This window comes from Strongylocentrotus purpuratus, unplaced genomic scaffold, assembly GCF_000002235.5.
Source record: "Strongylocentrotus purpuratus isolate Spur 01 unplaced genomic scaffold, Spur_5.0 spur5_scaffold_4, whole genome shotgun sequence".
NCBI lineage: Eukaryota > Metazoa > Echinodermata > Echinoidea > Camarodonta > Strongylocentrotidae > Strongylocentrotus > Strongylocentrotus purpuratus.
The window spans coordinates 6527857-6543560 of record NW_022145610.1 but is presented as its reverse complement, the minus strand read 5'-3'; the positions used below and the strand labels follow the sequence as shown (position 1 = coordinate 6543560).

At 39.9% G+C, this 15704-nt stretch overlaps 1 protein-coding gene across 1 annotated transcript in view; it reads right to left on the bottom strand.

Annotated features, from left to right (window-relative positions):
• LOC105443362 (integrator complex subunit 5) overlaps nt 1-7712 on the bottom strand; it is a 33027-nt gene extending 25315 nt beyond the window's left edge. Inside the window, exon 1 of the mRNA XM_030997987.1 lies at nt 7521-7712. Within this exon, the coding sequence (XP_030853847.1) occupies nt 7521-7541 (21 nt within the window). The 5' untranslated portion in view covers nt 7542-7712. The remainder of the gene's footprint in view (nt 1-7520) is intronic.
• Nucleotides 7713-15704: the final 7992 nt, after the last annotated feature.

Genomic DNA, 15704 nt, shown 5'->3' with positions numbered 1-15704 from the left:
GTGGATGCCCCGTTGATTGGCCTCAATACCCCTCTCATTGGCCTGGGAGATTTTGCTTGCCCTTTCCAATTCTTCCTATTAGTACTGTAATATAGGAATGTGCCCTACAGAAAAGTGGCCTTGCCCTAAAAATATTGAAATTTAAAGCCTGATACACCTAAAACTAAAAGGTTCAACTTTATTTCGAGGGAGGCAATTACTTCCTTCAAGGCTATTGAGGAGCTGCTTAGCTCCTCCACCTGTGCTTGATCAAGGAGAGGTCCTAGATGACTAGAAGAGTGCAAATGTTGCTTATGTCTTGAAGTAGTGTGAATGGTGCAAACTAGACAACTACAGACCAATCTCACTAAAATTAAGAGCATGTAATATCCTGGAGCACATTTTTCATGTCATGGAGTCATGGAGTTGGACCATCTCAAAGATCATGACATACTCTCTGATGTAACCCTGTAAGTTGGGGCTCTGATCGGATCGGAAGATCAGAGCGACACCCTCGCACCTTTGATCAGTATCGGATCGGAAGATCGACCAAAAATTGGATGATTTTTTTTTTGTTAATGACGAAAATTTTCAAGTTTTTGGCTATCAAATGCTTTAAAAAAAATTCATAGCTGGGATTATTTTGTCATGTGGAGTTGTTGTAGACCATGTTTGTTGATATTTAATGCCTTTTCATGGCTTTGAAATTAATAATATTGGTCTAAGAGAAGAGGCAAAACATGCAGGCCGCCATCTTGGATCATAATGTAGGCATGCATTATAATCCAAGATGGCGGCCCGCATGTTTTGCCTCTTCTCTTAGACCAATATTATTAATTTCAAAGCCATGAAAAGGCATTAAATATCAACAAACATGGTCTACAACAACTCCACATGACAAAATAATCCCAGCTATAAATTTTTTTTAAAGCATTTGATAGCCAAAAACTTGAAAAAATTTGACATTAGAAAAAAAAAAAAAAAAAAAAAAAAAAAATTCTGCTGATTTTTTTTTGGATCATTTTTATTGATCGGCCATCGAAAATTAATATCCGATCATCCCTGATCGGCTCAAGATCGGCCCCCAATTCGATCATCTGTTACAGGCCTACTCTGATGCCCAACATGGATTTCTTAAAAGCGATCTTGTGTCCTGGACCTTACTCTTGCCAAGATCTTGCCAAGGGCATAGACAATAGGAATCAACTCGATGTCATTCTGCAAGATTACAAGGCTTCTTCATATGCTTGACTGATACGACATACAAAACTCTACCCATGCATGGATAGCTGACTTTTTTGTGATTGTACACAGCAGGTAATCCTTGAATGAACTGTCTCTACCAAGTCCCAAGTGATACCTGCAGAGACGCCAAATTCAAAGATCCGCAATGTGTGACATTTTCATTATTCGGCGCGTGCGAGGGTATAACACACGAATAAGGTATAGTGTTTTTTTTAAATCTAACACGCACGTCGTGCGTGAGAGCGTTTTCAGACCCTCAAAATGTGTGATGTCACGCCTAATGCGTGACACTTGGTAGCTCTGTATCTGGAGTTTCGCATGGTGGTGTCATCGGCCCAATATCATTTCTGCTGTTCATTAATGACCTGCCAGAGTGCCTGTCTCGTGACACAACTTCTTCTTTTTCTTCTTCTTCTTCTTCCTTTTGAGTACCGGTACAGACCTCTAGATACAGAGTATTATCGTACTATACTAGGGGTGTGTGCAGGTGGACCACAACACCGGGGTTTCCCCCTACTTTTATACGAATAGTGCAGTGGGTTCTTCACGTGCAAAGGTAGTGACTTTTCTCTACACGGGGCCTCCATTTAACGTCCTATCCGAGGGACGGAGTGTTTTTCACTTGACATAACCTGCGTCTATGAAGAAGAGAAGGGGCACGTTAACACACAACGCAGACTTCAGTCATCCGCCTGGGTGGGAGTCGAACCCGGGATCTTTGGTCGACAGACGGACGCTTTACCGACTGAGCAAACTCGCCTCTTCCAAGGAAAGTGCTGCTTCAAGGCCTTCGGCATCGGAGCTCCCTGGAGTTGTATACACCAGCACAACACCTACATCAATACGAGAATACACACCGATGGTGGCCTGTAGACCTACTCATATATAGCGTAGGAAGAAGAAGATCAACATCATGAATACTGTCTGTAATGATATAGTGTAGTTGGTAATCTGCATAATTTCATTATTCTTTTAGTTTTAGTTTATATGCAGACACAGTTTTCATTGCTATTTGCGCTTTTGTCATTATTCTAGCTATTCATTTTAAACAGTATTACTGTAATTTATACAGTAGATAGACATCAGATCATGATGTTAATGTTGGACTGTTCAGTGTTTAGTTTTTGTCTTTTAAAATAGTCTACTGTTTGATAATGGAAATGAATGACAAATTGACAAGTCACAAGTCCATTAAAATTCTCTCAAGTCTCATGTACTAAAGTAGCATTCAGTCACAAAACCAACTCAAAAGGGAGTCGTTTCCCAGTCAACATAGTATATTAAAGCGAGTTGGCTCAGTCAGTAAAGCGTCCGTCTGTCGAACCAAAGATCCCGGGTTCGACTCCCACCCAGGCGGATGACTGAAGCCTGCGTTGTGTGTTAACATGCCTCTTCCCTTGTTCATAGATGCAGGTTATGTCAAGTGGAAAACACTCCGTCCTTCGGACAGGACGTTAAAGGTACTATGTCCCATTTGCAGGCAAAAATAATGAAACGGTTAAATTCCAACGGCATTTGAAAGATAATACTAATTTAGAACTTTCCTAACAAAGTTGGGGCTTGAAAATGTCTTCAAGTGGGAAAATAACGACTACCGGTATTAGGTATCAAATCGACTTAGGAGCTATAGAGCCAATAAGTAATAGTCTTGATTTTCAGACCATTGTACTGAATGGTCGTACGTTTTATGCTGCGCAAAGATTCAATCAGTTTAATTTTGGCCATCACAAGAAGTGGGTTATTGATGTAGACAAATGCTCATGTACCCTTTACAGCTCATGTTATTACCAAAGAAGAAAAATGCCAGTCAGTCACTCAATAGTGTCTGACCAGTGAAGTCTAGCAAGTAAACAGATTTCCTTGCATAATTTGAATATTAGGACACCGCTAGTGTTTCAATTCAATTCAATTCAATTTTATTTCGCAATATAAAAATAAAAATATACAAAGTAACAGTAAATTTTAACTATGTTTACAAAGGTTATATGTGGGGCTTTCCATGAAGGTTGCGAGAACCTGTGAAGTTGGACATATTACATGACATATTCATAATTCCTGCAAAGTTCTACAGAATTTGAGGTTGGCTGCAAAAGGGACATAGATCTAGTACCTTTAAATGGAGGCCCCGTGTAGAGAAGAGCCACCTTTGCACGTTAAGAATTATTAGTCGACCGAATTTTCTGTCTCTTTCGTTCGTTAAGCCTCTTATTTGGGTAGGGTAGGCTCCTCTCTTTAGAGACGGAAACCGACCATCGGCATTCTCTTTCAAACACCATGGCCATTTAATTACGGCCATATTTTTATGCCCCGTGGCTTAATTAACGAAAGAGACAGGAAATTTGGTCTAGTTAAGAACCAGGGGCGGTATTCTGAACATTGTTGTAAGTTTTGTGTTATCTTTTCTTGTATCTTCCAGAGATTGTTGTAAGTTGGTATTCTGAACATTGAAGGACCGCCTCTATTTTATCTTTGACCATTGATGACACGCCCATTTTTATGGACCCTTCCAATCAAAACCTATTTTATAGATAGAGTATACGTGCTAAGATGCAACCATTTTCCATCTTGGTTCATCAACACAACCCTGACATAGTCATTGGTACAGAGTCCTGGTTGTCTGATGGCATCAACAGCAATGAAGTATTCCTTGATGAGCAATACAGCATCCTACGTAGGGATCGTTCAAATGACCCACATGGAGGGGTGTTTATTGCCACCAAGACTGATTTGATCGTTACAAGAGAGGAAGAACTGGAGACTGACTGTGAGATACTGTGGTGTCGTATTGAAATGGCAGGGAGCAAAACACTTCATGTTGCAGCTTACTATCGACCAAAAGAAGATGATGAAGTCAGCCTCGCTGAGCTGCAACGGTCTCTTTCCAGGTTAGATAGAAGACACCTGGTTGTACTCGCAGGAGATTTCAACCTACCTGGATGGAAGTGGGATGGCCCTTATGTCGGTCCCTGTGCTTACCCTGCCCTTCATCATCAGTTTGGGGAAATTATAAACGATCACGGTCTTACCCAACTTGTCAAAGAGCCTACTCGACAAGCGAACACTCTTGACTTGATACTTATCAGCAATCCAACCTTGGTCAACTCTGTGAAGGTAGTGCCTGGTATCTCGGACCACAACTGTCCAGTTGCTGATATAGACATGTCACCCCCACGAAGATACCAGCCAAAGAGGAAAGTTCCTATGTACAAGAAAGCAGACTGGGAGGGCTTCGCAGAACTCATGCAACATGTGGCAGACTACATATGTAGCAAGTCATCCAGTGCATCAGTCCATGACCTGCGGCAACTCTTCAAGAGTGGAATTGAAGGGGGTATTCAATCATTCGTCCCCCACAAGATGCTCAAACAGAAACAAGACTTGCCGTGGATTACTAGCGGTATCCGTAAACTCATCTATAAGAGAGATAGGTTACACAAGCAAGTGACCAGGCTCAGGAAACAGAACATGCTGGTCCCTTTCCCGCTTGAGACAGAATTGCAGCATTTGAAACGCCTCATCCAAGCAGAATCAAGAAAGGCATATTGGAGCCATCTTGAGTCAATCTTCACTGCTGATGGACCCAATGAGTACGAGGGAATGAAGAGGTTCTGGAAGTTTGTGAAGAACAATCGTACTGACCGCTGTGGGATACATACTCTGAAAACTGATGAGCATACTATCACTAGCCCCCAGGACAAGGCTGAAGCACTGAACAAACAATTCAAGATGGCTTTCACCAATGAAACTGATGTTCCCGCTGATCTCCTTCCTGAAACATCTCCGTATGACTCCATGCCAGACATCCACATCTCAACCGAAGGCATTGTTAAGATGTTAAAGAAGTTGAAAGTCCGGAAAGCCCCGGGACCAGATGGAATACCAGCATTGGTACTCCGCAAGCTTTCAAGAGTGGTAGCTCCATCTCTGCGTGCCATCTTTGATGTCTCATACAGGACCAGTGAAGTTCCAGATGATTGGCACCTTGCGAACGTGGTCCCCATCTACAAGAAGGGAGATAAAACAGATCCTGAGAATTACCGCCCAATCTCTCTCACAAGTATCATCTGCAAAATGATGGAGCACATATTTGCAAGTAACATCATGGGTCATGCGCGCAGAAACAGTATCCTCTGCCCACTTCAACATGGTTTCCAAGCTAAGAAGTCGTGTGAACTCCAACTGACTGGCTTTGTCACCGACCTCTTGAACAACATGGAGGACAACAATCAGACGGACATAGTAATCACAGACTTCAGTAAAGCCTTCGACAAGGTTGGTCACCAGAGGCTTCTGAAGAAGATGGAATACTATGGTGTGAGAGGCCACAACATTGACTGGATATCCAGTTTTCTCTCCAACCGTAAGCAGCAAGTTGTTCTAGATGGTCATACGTCATCAACGGTAGAGGTCCAGTCAGGTGTGCCTCAAGGGTCAGTACTCGGACCCTGCCTCTTCCTTTTCTACATAAATGACCTGCCAAACCAACTTTCAACGAAAGTCAGACTCTTCGCCGATGACACGGTTTTGTACCATACCATCCAGACACCTGAGGATGCAGACTTGCTACAGCAGGATCTTGATCAACTTTGTAGGTGGTCCAGCAAGTGGATGATGGCACTAAATCCAAAGAAATGCCAGGTCATAACTGTCTCCAGGAAGAAGACCAAGTATGTCCATCGTTATTCACTCAACGGAGAAATCTTGGAGTCTGTGTCAGCTGCCAAATACCTTGGCATTACTCTCACTGCTGACCTCAACTGGACACAGCATGTATCTGCCACTTGCAAGAAGGCAAACAACACCCTAGCCTTTCTTAGAAGGAACCTGCGTGTCAACTCCACTCGGCTTAAGACTACTGCATACCAGGCTCTCGTTCGCCCTCTTCTTGAGTACGGGAGTGCTGTTTGGGATCCACACACCATCAGATGTGTAAACCAGTTGGAGATGGTCCAGAGACGAGCAGCGAGATATGTTCTCAACCGCTATCATCATACATCTAGCGTCTCTGATATGCTGAGTCAACTTGGATGGACCTCCCTCCAGAAGAGAAGAGAGCATCAACGTCTCACTTTACTGTACAAGATGCACTACTCTTTGGTTGACTTTGACATCCACCACTACATCCAACCGGCAACAGTCGTAAGAACTACAAGATCGTCTCGTCCTTACTGTTATCGTGTCATGCAGTCACGAACAGAGCAACATATTCACTCCTTCTTTCCTCGCACTGTTCGACAGTGGAACGCTCTCCCTCTTGAGGTTGTCCTGGCTCCATCAGTGGAAGCCTTCCAGCGACAACTAAAGACCGGGGGGAAGTAAATTCCGGCAATGTTTTTTTACTGGCACTATGTATATATACACCTCTCACCTGCACACCTGGACATCCCCATGTCGCAACACACATGCACTCGCACACATCTGCAAGAATCTTCAGCAGTGAAGGAGGCAGATTATTTTGAAGAAGAAGAAGAAGGTTATATAAGTATGATAAGTAGGTCAACCAATAGGAATACTTTATGCCATATCTGAAGATGCGCCAAGCGCATACTAATCTTGGGCGTAATTAGTTATTTGAGCACTTAATACGCGCGTCATCATTATGCGCTGTTGAATGTGGATCATGAAGACAAATCACGCTTTCACTGTATTGGTTAAGATGAGAGCATTAAAATCGTCATATCCTAGCATGTAATATCTTAGAAAGTTCTCATCTGTGATGTTTCCGGTCAACACACAATCTTCTTCTAACTCGTCCATTGGCACGAAGTTGGTTCTGGGCAAAAAATATTGCCGCCATTATATCACCACGAAAGATACAACAACCCCGTACCTGTTGTAAATATTGTTGTAAATACCATGCAAGATAAGATAAGATAAAAGATACAACAACTTTCAGAATACTAATTATCTCGACATATCATCTTCCGTGCGCATATGCAAATGAGGATTAAATGCCATTTTATTAATAATACGCACAATTACAAGCGCACCAAAGTATGAGCGTAGGCGCGGCCAATAAGATGAGAGAAAAGATACAACAAAAGATAACACGAAAGTTACAACAATGTTCAGAATACCAACTTTATCTTATCTTCAAAGATACAACAATATTATAGATAACACAGGGTTCAGAATACCGCCCCAAGCCCACTGCACTATTCGTATAGTGGTCCACCTGCACACAACCCCAGTAGGCCTATAGATCTAGTACGATAATACTCTGTAAAGAGGTCTGTACTCAAGGAAGAAGAAGAAGAACATGGTCAATTGTTAGAAAAGACCTTGCTTTTGCATACCCGTGCTTCCTCCGAGTCCATCGCTGAGAATTCAATAGTAAATGAGCTAGAGATGAGATCAACTTAAAAGATCTATCTGGCTGGAATACAGTAAGAGTTGAGAGCACTAACCGAGAGTTGTCTCTTTCCAACTTCCAAGATCCACTACGGTTCTAATTCTGACTTGAAGTAGTCGCTGAGCTGAATTTGGCGACCGATAGTACGCGACCAAAGGTCAGTGTACGTTCGTGCTCCATATACGTACGTACGTGGTTAAAACCAAAGACGGTTAAAACCTAGATAAAGAATAGTGCGTACGGTTTACGCACAATAGTCCCATCAGTATACTTTTCTGCGGGTTTAAGATACGGTACTGTACAAATACTGCATGCTGTGGCTTTCGTCTCGCAACTAGAAGAAAGTTACCCTCCTCCCTACTTTTCGCTGACAATCCTTTTTCTTAATTATTTACCTGGTGGTGATAGGGGAGATAGTGCATGAGCACCCCATATATGTCCAGCTCTGGAACACTCTTCTCTCAAAATTTGTCAGATTGATTTAAAGTTTGCGATAATTTCAGAATTTTTAGGAAATGATCACCGCCTTGGTGGTTAGTGGTCGCGGGGTAAAAGGAGAACTTCACCCCCCCCCCTACCTTACGCCGACATTTTTGTTTCTTAGTTATTTACACCAGGAGATAGCGGAGATTGTGCACAAGAACCCCATATGTGTCGAGTTCTGAAACACTCTCCTTAAAATTTGTCAGATTGATTCAAATTTTGGAATAATTTCAGAATTTTTAAGAAATGATCACCGCCTTGGTGGTTAATGGTCGCGGGTTAGCGCCTTAATGGTATTCTGTATTCTTTGTATTATTAAGCTATGTTTGTATTCTTTATTATGTATCATTATCATGACATGTACATGTGTTGTACTCTCATACCCCAGAAGGGGGTCGAATGAGTCAATAAATTCTATTCTATTCTATTCTATTCTAATGGTAGCGGCATTTCTGTTTCATAGTTATTTACACCAGGAGATAGCGGAGATTGTGCACAAGAACCCCATATTTATGTCCAGCTCTGGAACACTCTTCTCAAAATTTGTCAAATTGATTTAAAGTTTGGGATATGATTGAAAAAAAACGAGGTAGAAAGGCATAGCCGGGAATCGAATCGAGTACATTTGCATTGTGAAGCGATGTCTTATCCACATGACCTCCGTGCTTCACTGATATTAACTTGTTCGGTTCAAGATGTTAACACTTTCTGATGTTAATGACTTTAAAAACATATGTGCTGATAAACTACTTGTACTCCTTTGTTGAGGAGGAGGGGGTGTCCCCTAAACAATGAAAAAGAGAAGGACAAACCAATATGAACAAAAAAATGATTGAAAAAAAAACGAGGTAGAAAGGCATAGCCGGGAATCGAACCGAGTACATCTGCATTGTAAAGCAATGTCTTATCCACATGCAGTGGCGGATCCAGGGGGGGGGGGGGGGGTCCGGGCCCCCCCCCCCTTGAGAAAAAAATCATGTAAAATCACGTGATTTTTACCTTTTTGGGGGTTGGGCCCCCCCCCCTGGATCCGCCACTGCATGTGGATAAGACATTGCTTTGCAAATTGAATTTTTTTTGAGGATCAACAAAAAAAAATTGTGCTCTGTACTCCCCCCCCCCCCCCCCCCCCCACTGAGCGACTTTTCGGCCGGCGCGATTTTCAAATTTTCGGGAGCAAAAAAAAAAAAGTTGGGCCCCCTCCCCTAAGAAATCCTGGATCCGCGCCTGTCCACATGAGCACTGTGCTTCACTGATATTAACTTGTTCAGTTCAAAATGTTAACACTTTCTGATGTTAAAGACTTTAAAAAATTTATGCTGATAAACTAGTTGTACTCCTTTGTTTAGGAAGAAAGGCTGTCCCCTAAAAGAAAAAAAGTGAAGGACAAATCAATATGAAAAAAAAAATGATTAAAAAAAAAAAAAGGGAGAAAGGCATAGCCGGGAATCGAACCAAGGACATCTGCATTGTGAAGCGATGTCTTATCCACATGACCACTGTGCTTCACTGATATTAACTGGTTCGGTTCAAGATGTTAACACTTTCTGATGTTAATGACTTTAAAAAATATGCTGATAAACTACTTGTACTCCTTTGTTGAGGAGGAGGATGTGTCCCCTAAACAACAAAAAAGAGATTAAAAATGAAAACGCAAGGTAAAAAGGAGTAGCTGGGAATCGAACCGAGAACATTTGCGTTGTGAAGCAATGTCTTATCCACATGACCACTGTGTTTCACTGATATAAACTTGTTCGGTTCAAGATGTTAACACTTTCTGATGTTAATGACTTCAAAAAATATGCTGATAAACTACTTGGACTCCTTTGATGAGGAGGAAGGGGTGTCCCCTAAACAAAACAAAAAAGATGAAGAAAAAAAAACGCCAGGTTAAAAGGCGTAGCTGGGAATCGAACCGATTACATCTGCGTTGTGAAGCGATGTCTTATCCACATGACCACTGTGCTTCACTGATATAAACTAGTTCGGTTAAAAATGTTAACACTTTCTGATGTTAATGACTTTAAAAAATATGCTGATAAACTACTTGTACTCCTTTGTGAGGAGGAGGGGGTGTCCCCTAAACAAAAAAGAGAGATGAAAAAAAATGCAAGGTAGAAAGGCGTAACTGGGAATCGAACCGAGTACATCTGCGTTGTGAAGCGATGTCTTATCCACATGACCACTGTGTTTCACTGATATTAACTTGTTCGGTTCAAGATGTTAACACCTCCTGATGTTAATGACTTTAAAAAAATGTGCTGATAAACTACTTGTACTCCTTTGTTGAGGAAGAGGGGGTGTCCCCTAAACAAAAAAAGAAAAGGACAAATCAATATGAAGAAAAAAATGATTGAAAAAACGAGGTAGAAAGGTATAGCCGGGAATCGAACCGAGAACATCTGCGTTGTGGAGCGATGTCTTATCCACATGACCACTGTGCTTCCCTGATATCAACTAGTTCGGTTCAAAATGTTAACACTTTCTGATGTAAATGACTTTAAAAAATATGCTGATAAACTACTTGTACTCCTTTGTTGAGGAGGAGGGGGTGTCCCCTAAACAAAAAAGAGAGATGAAAAAAAAACGCGAGGTAGAAAGGCGTAGCTGGGAATCGAACCGAGAACATCTGCATTGTGAAGCAATGTCTTATCCACATGACCACTGTGCTTCACTGATATTAACTTGTTCGGTTCAAGATGTTAAAACTTTCTGATGTTAAAGACTTTAAAAATTATGCTGATAAACTGATTGATTGATTTTTATTCGACAAGCTTCCAATATACAACAATATACAATAATAACAGATCAAAAATAAGTCAGCTTGAACAGGATAACCCACGAAAGCTCGAGAGCTTATTTCCAGTGGGGTCCCTTACAGACATGTATACAATTAATAAATTAAAATAGTAATATTTACAGACAGATAAGAAAATTAAAAGAACTACTTATTAAAGATAATAATAACAACATTAAACTGATGATAGAAATGATATTAAGTACAAGAAGAAAAAGAAGAAGGAGAAGAAGAAAAAGAGGAGAAGGAAGAAGAGGAAAATAATGATGAATTTGTAGAATTTCTATAACGTACGAAAACATAAGTATATACAACATGAAAAAGTATGAACCGACAGAAGAATAACAATTTCAATCATATAACATGTCATTCACTTCTCTTCTCTGACTGTCAAGTATTAGGTATTCCTTTAATTTCCTCTTAAAATGATCATAGTTTCCTATTTCTTTTACACCATTGGGAAGGGAATTCCAATGTTTTATGGCATTGTAATAAAACGAATTTCCAATACTACCTACTCTTTCTGGTAAGTTAAAGTTGAATCGTCTATTTCTTGTATTATAATCATGTACGTCAGTAACAAGATCGAAGTTGGATCGAATATAATGATTCGCCCTAGTATGATATATTTTATGCACGTGATGCAATGCGAGTTGTTTTGATCTTTGGTCGACTTCAAGAAAACCAGCTTTAGAAAGTTCGCTATAGCCAACATGAGTTCTTGGACCAGAACAGTTGATAAATCTCACCATTTTGTTCTGTATAATCTTCAACTTCTTTTGATCTGACTTGTTTATGTTACTGTACCATGCAGGGTTAGCATAGTCAAATAAACATTGAATAAGAGCAAAACAGAGTGTACGTCTTGCTTTTAAATCCATACAACTTTGATATCTGTACAAAAATTTCAGACGAGAATTTGCTTTTTTTACAACTGATTCTACTAAAGATGAAAATGAAATTGCGCTAGCCAACTCAATGCCTAAATACTTCACAGACTCTTTTCTCTTGATTGCTTGATTATTGTGTGTCACTTTGAATTCAAATGACTTTTTAGAACTACTTTTAGAACAAAATAAAATGCTTTCTGTTTTTCCCAAGTGTAAAGAAAGCTTATTATCAGTCATCCAATCGTACTTGTACTCCTTTGTTGAGGAAGAGGGGGTGTCCCCTAAACAAAAAAAAAGAAAAGGACAAATCAATATGAAGAAAAAAATGATTGAAAAAACGAGGTAGAAAGGTATAGCCGGGAATCGAACCGAGAACATCTGCATTGTGAAGCGATGTCTTATCCACATGACCACTGTGCTTCACTGATATTAACTTGTTCGGTTCAAGATGTTAACACTTTCTGATGTTAATGACTTTAAAAAATATGCTGATAAACTACTTGTACTCCTTTGTTGAGGAGGAGGGGGTGTCCCCTAAACAAAAAAAAAGAGATGAAAAATAAAAACGCGAGGTAGAAAGGCGTAGCTGGGAATCGAACCGAGTACATCTGCGTTGTGAAGCGATTTCTTATCCACATGACCACTGTGCTTCACTGATATTAACTTCTTCGGTTCAAGATGTTCACACTTTCTGATGTTAATGACTTTAAAAAATATGCTGATAAACTACTTGTACTCCTTTGTTGAGGAAGAGGGGGTGTCCCCTAAAAAAAAAAAATAGAAGGACAAATCATTACACTGAAAACGTAAGTTGGTCATTCTTCTGACAAAATTAGTCCAGTAAATCAAAATAATTAGTCTTCTTTTAAATACGGTACTGGACTAGTTTCATGAGATTGTCGACTAATTATGTCATTAAATGGACTAATCATATTTTGACCATATACTAATGCACGACGAGTGATAATCTTTGACTAATTTTAGTAGCGATGATTGACGAATGCACTTCATCATTACGACAACTTTTGACGAATCATCATGCACTCGACTAATTGGATGACTAATTAATTGGTGAAATACTAATTTTACATAGATCTACCGGTAGTTACCGTATCCGCACAACGGGTTTCCAACTGTATAGCATGGACTGAATTTAAGGTTGCCGCGCCTTGAATTGAACTTTGAAGAGGAATGTGCTGAGCTGAGGTAAGCTGTAAATGTCTTCTTTTTTAAGTTAAATCTACCAGACAAGCCTACATATTTACACTATAATAATTTTTGTAAAGGTTGAATTAGTGTCATTCATGAACATGTGTAATTTTATTTAATTTGCATTCGTGGTCCTGCACTAGAATTCTAACTTAGGTGACGATCGAAATTGAAATGCACGGTATGGTCGGGGGTCCTAGGCCTAAAGCTACGCGGGTCCGGTCTTGAAGCTCACGCACTGCGGCATACCGGTACGCGCAAAATTGTATGGAGCCCAAACTATCAGCATTCACTTAATACAGGCGCCGTGACTACACAGAAGGTTTTAGTTCAAATTTCAAAATCCCTTTGTTTTACGGCTAAAAGCAGAAGCAAGGTGTCAAAAGGTAGAATTTTATTAATCTATATCATACAATTTTATAATTAATCACGAAAATTTGGAAGAAAACAAATAACTAGAAGTGTTAAATCAAACTTTAAATAGATCTAGGCCTAGACCTAGATCTAGGCCTAGAGGGTAACTTTAGCTTTGCCTTTAACACACACAGAGTGCACAATTGTTTGTAATTTGCATTGGGCTCTGTGGAGCAGTGGGGGGAGGGTATTTTGAAATGCATTCCGACACTTGATCTCATAGGATAGGTCAAAAATGAGCATTATAGAATCTAATCGGATTTGCCATGATCAATACCATAAAACCTGAAAACTGCAGAAAATATATGGGACTTTTAAAAATCTGTTTTGGATGCCCCTCAAACATTGTGGTAGTGACTTAATGGCCTCATATTTTTTCTAATAGAGCATTAAATTTTCTTTTGTTTGGTACCAAATATACATTAAAATTGAAATTGAATAATGGGATCACATGTCGGAAATGCGTCAAACTTTGATTTTCCCCTCAAAACCATGACCATTTTTGCGTGTGTGAGTGTGAGGCAAAAGGACGAACTTTTAGCTGTGTATGCAGTCACCCTATCTATACTCAGACTCTAGACCTCTAGATCTAGACTCTAGATCTAGTCTAACGTTAGACCCTGCTACAAAAGCAGCTGTGGAGGTCTTAATGAAAGCCTACTAAAAGTCTATGATGATAACTTCATATTAATAATGGTAGGCGTCACAGTTCAAAGGTTGTCTGTCTAACTTATCTAGACTAGAGTACAGATTTTAGTTTTAGTTGTTATGTATACTCGTATGTGCAAACGGCATAATGTTAAGGTGGAAAATTAGACATGTTTTGTTTTTTGGTTTCAGCTTCTTGCAGAATTTCAAAGAATTCATGGAGGAGCAGGGGTGGTGGAGCTCCTGGAAAAAGGGCTAGCTAAATATGCCCAAGGCTTATCAGAGTGCTTTAAGGGGAGCAAGGTTAGCAAAGGTGAAGTGCACCTGGCAGCAACTTGGAAGGATGAAAACAAAGGCAAGTGCATGTTTAGATAAAACTGTAGATCCATGCATGTACTTGATGTCTTATAACTTGATCCCACTGGACTCAAATTTATACGTTTTCAGGTGCACAACTTTTAGGTGTACTCTTTACATAGTGCTTTTGATTAGTGTTATTTTGACTCGGATGATTTCAATGAAATTCACAACTCTCCTCCAGTTTGTCAAGTCTGTTTTGGGAAACCGTCCTGAAAGTAGCCATATTCTTTCCTGTACTGTTGATAGGTCATGGATCCACTTTGTTCACTGTCTTCCTCTTCTCTGGACCCCTCTGTCCTACCAAGCATTAAGTCCTTTCTAATACCAACTTTGTTCCCCAGTCCTTCACTAATTAATCTTTTGGGTAACCATGCTTGTGTGTAAGGTTACAAAAAAGGGGCGTTTTTGACAACAAATTTCGGAAATTTTGTTGTTTCATGAAATCACCAAAAAAAAGGTTACATTTTCACATAGACAATGATAGAGATATATTAAAAAAACTAGAGTGCGCAGTCCCAATTGACGCGTGCGTAATTAAGGCTCTGTGAATGCATGGAGGATGGTTCGCCATTGTTTTGTCGGGCAACAATTGCATTGCAATGCATGTATACATGGGCAATTCCCACTCTGTCCTGTCTGCCCCATAACAAGTTCATCATGGAATTAAATTGGTTTTTAAAAAAGCAGAAAAATAAAAGACAAATATGAGCGAAGGCTCTGTGAATGCATGGAGGATGGTCCGACATTGTTTTGTCGGGCAGCAATTGCATTGCAATGCATGTATAAATGGGCAATTCCCACTCTGTCCTGTCTGCCCCATAACAAGTTCATCATGGAATTAAATTGGTTTTTAAAAAAGCAGAAAAATAAAAGACAAATATGAGCGAAGGTTTTAAGAAAATTCACCAAAGAATAACAAAGTTATGGATGTTTAAAGCCTTAATTTTGTGACGTCACTTGCGAGCTGCTCTTTATAATGGGGAGCAGCTCGCAAGTGACGAGCTGCTCCCCCATTATAAGGAAGAGCGGCTTGCAAGTTATGTCACAATATAAAAACCTTAAACATCTATAACATCCAATTGCCTTATTTTTCAGGAAAATGCTAATTATTTCACATATGCTGTCTAAATAGGCCTATCATCAAACATATGTTAATATACATGCCCCTACGAAATTAATATATTCCCTTATCAAGAACCACAAAAAAATAGAAATTTATGGAAATTACGTAAACAGCGAATGGGGGAGCAGCTCGTAAGTAACGTCACAAAATTAGGGCTTTAAATATCCATTTGCCAATCGTTTTTTTTTTCAAGTTTGTAGGCTT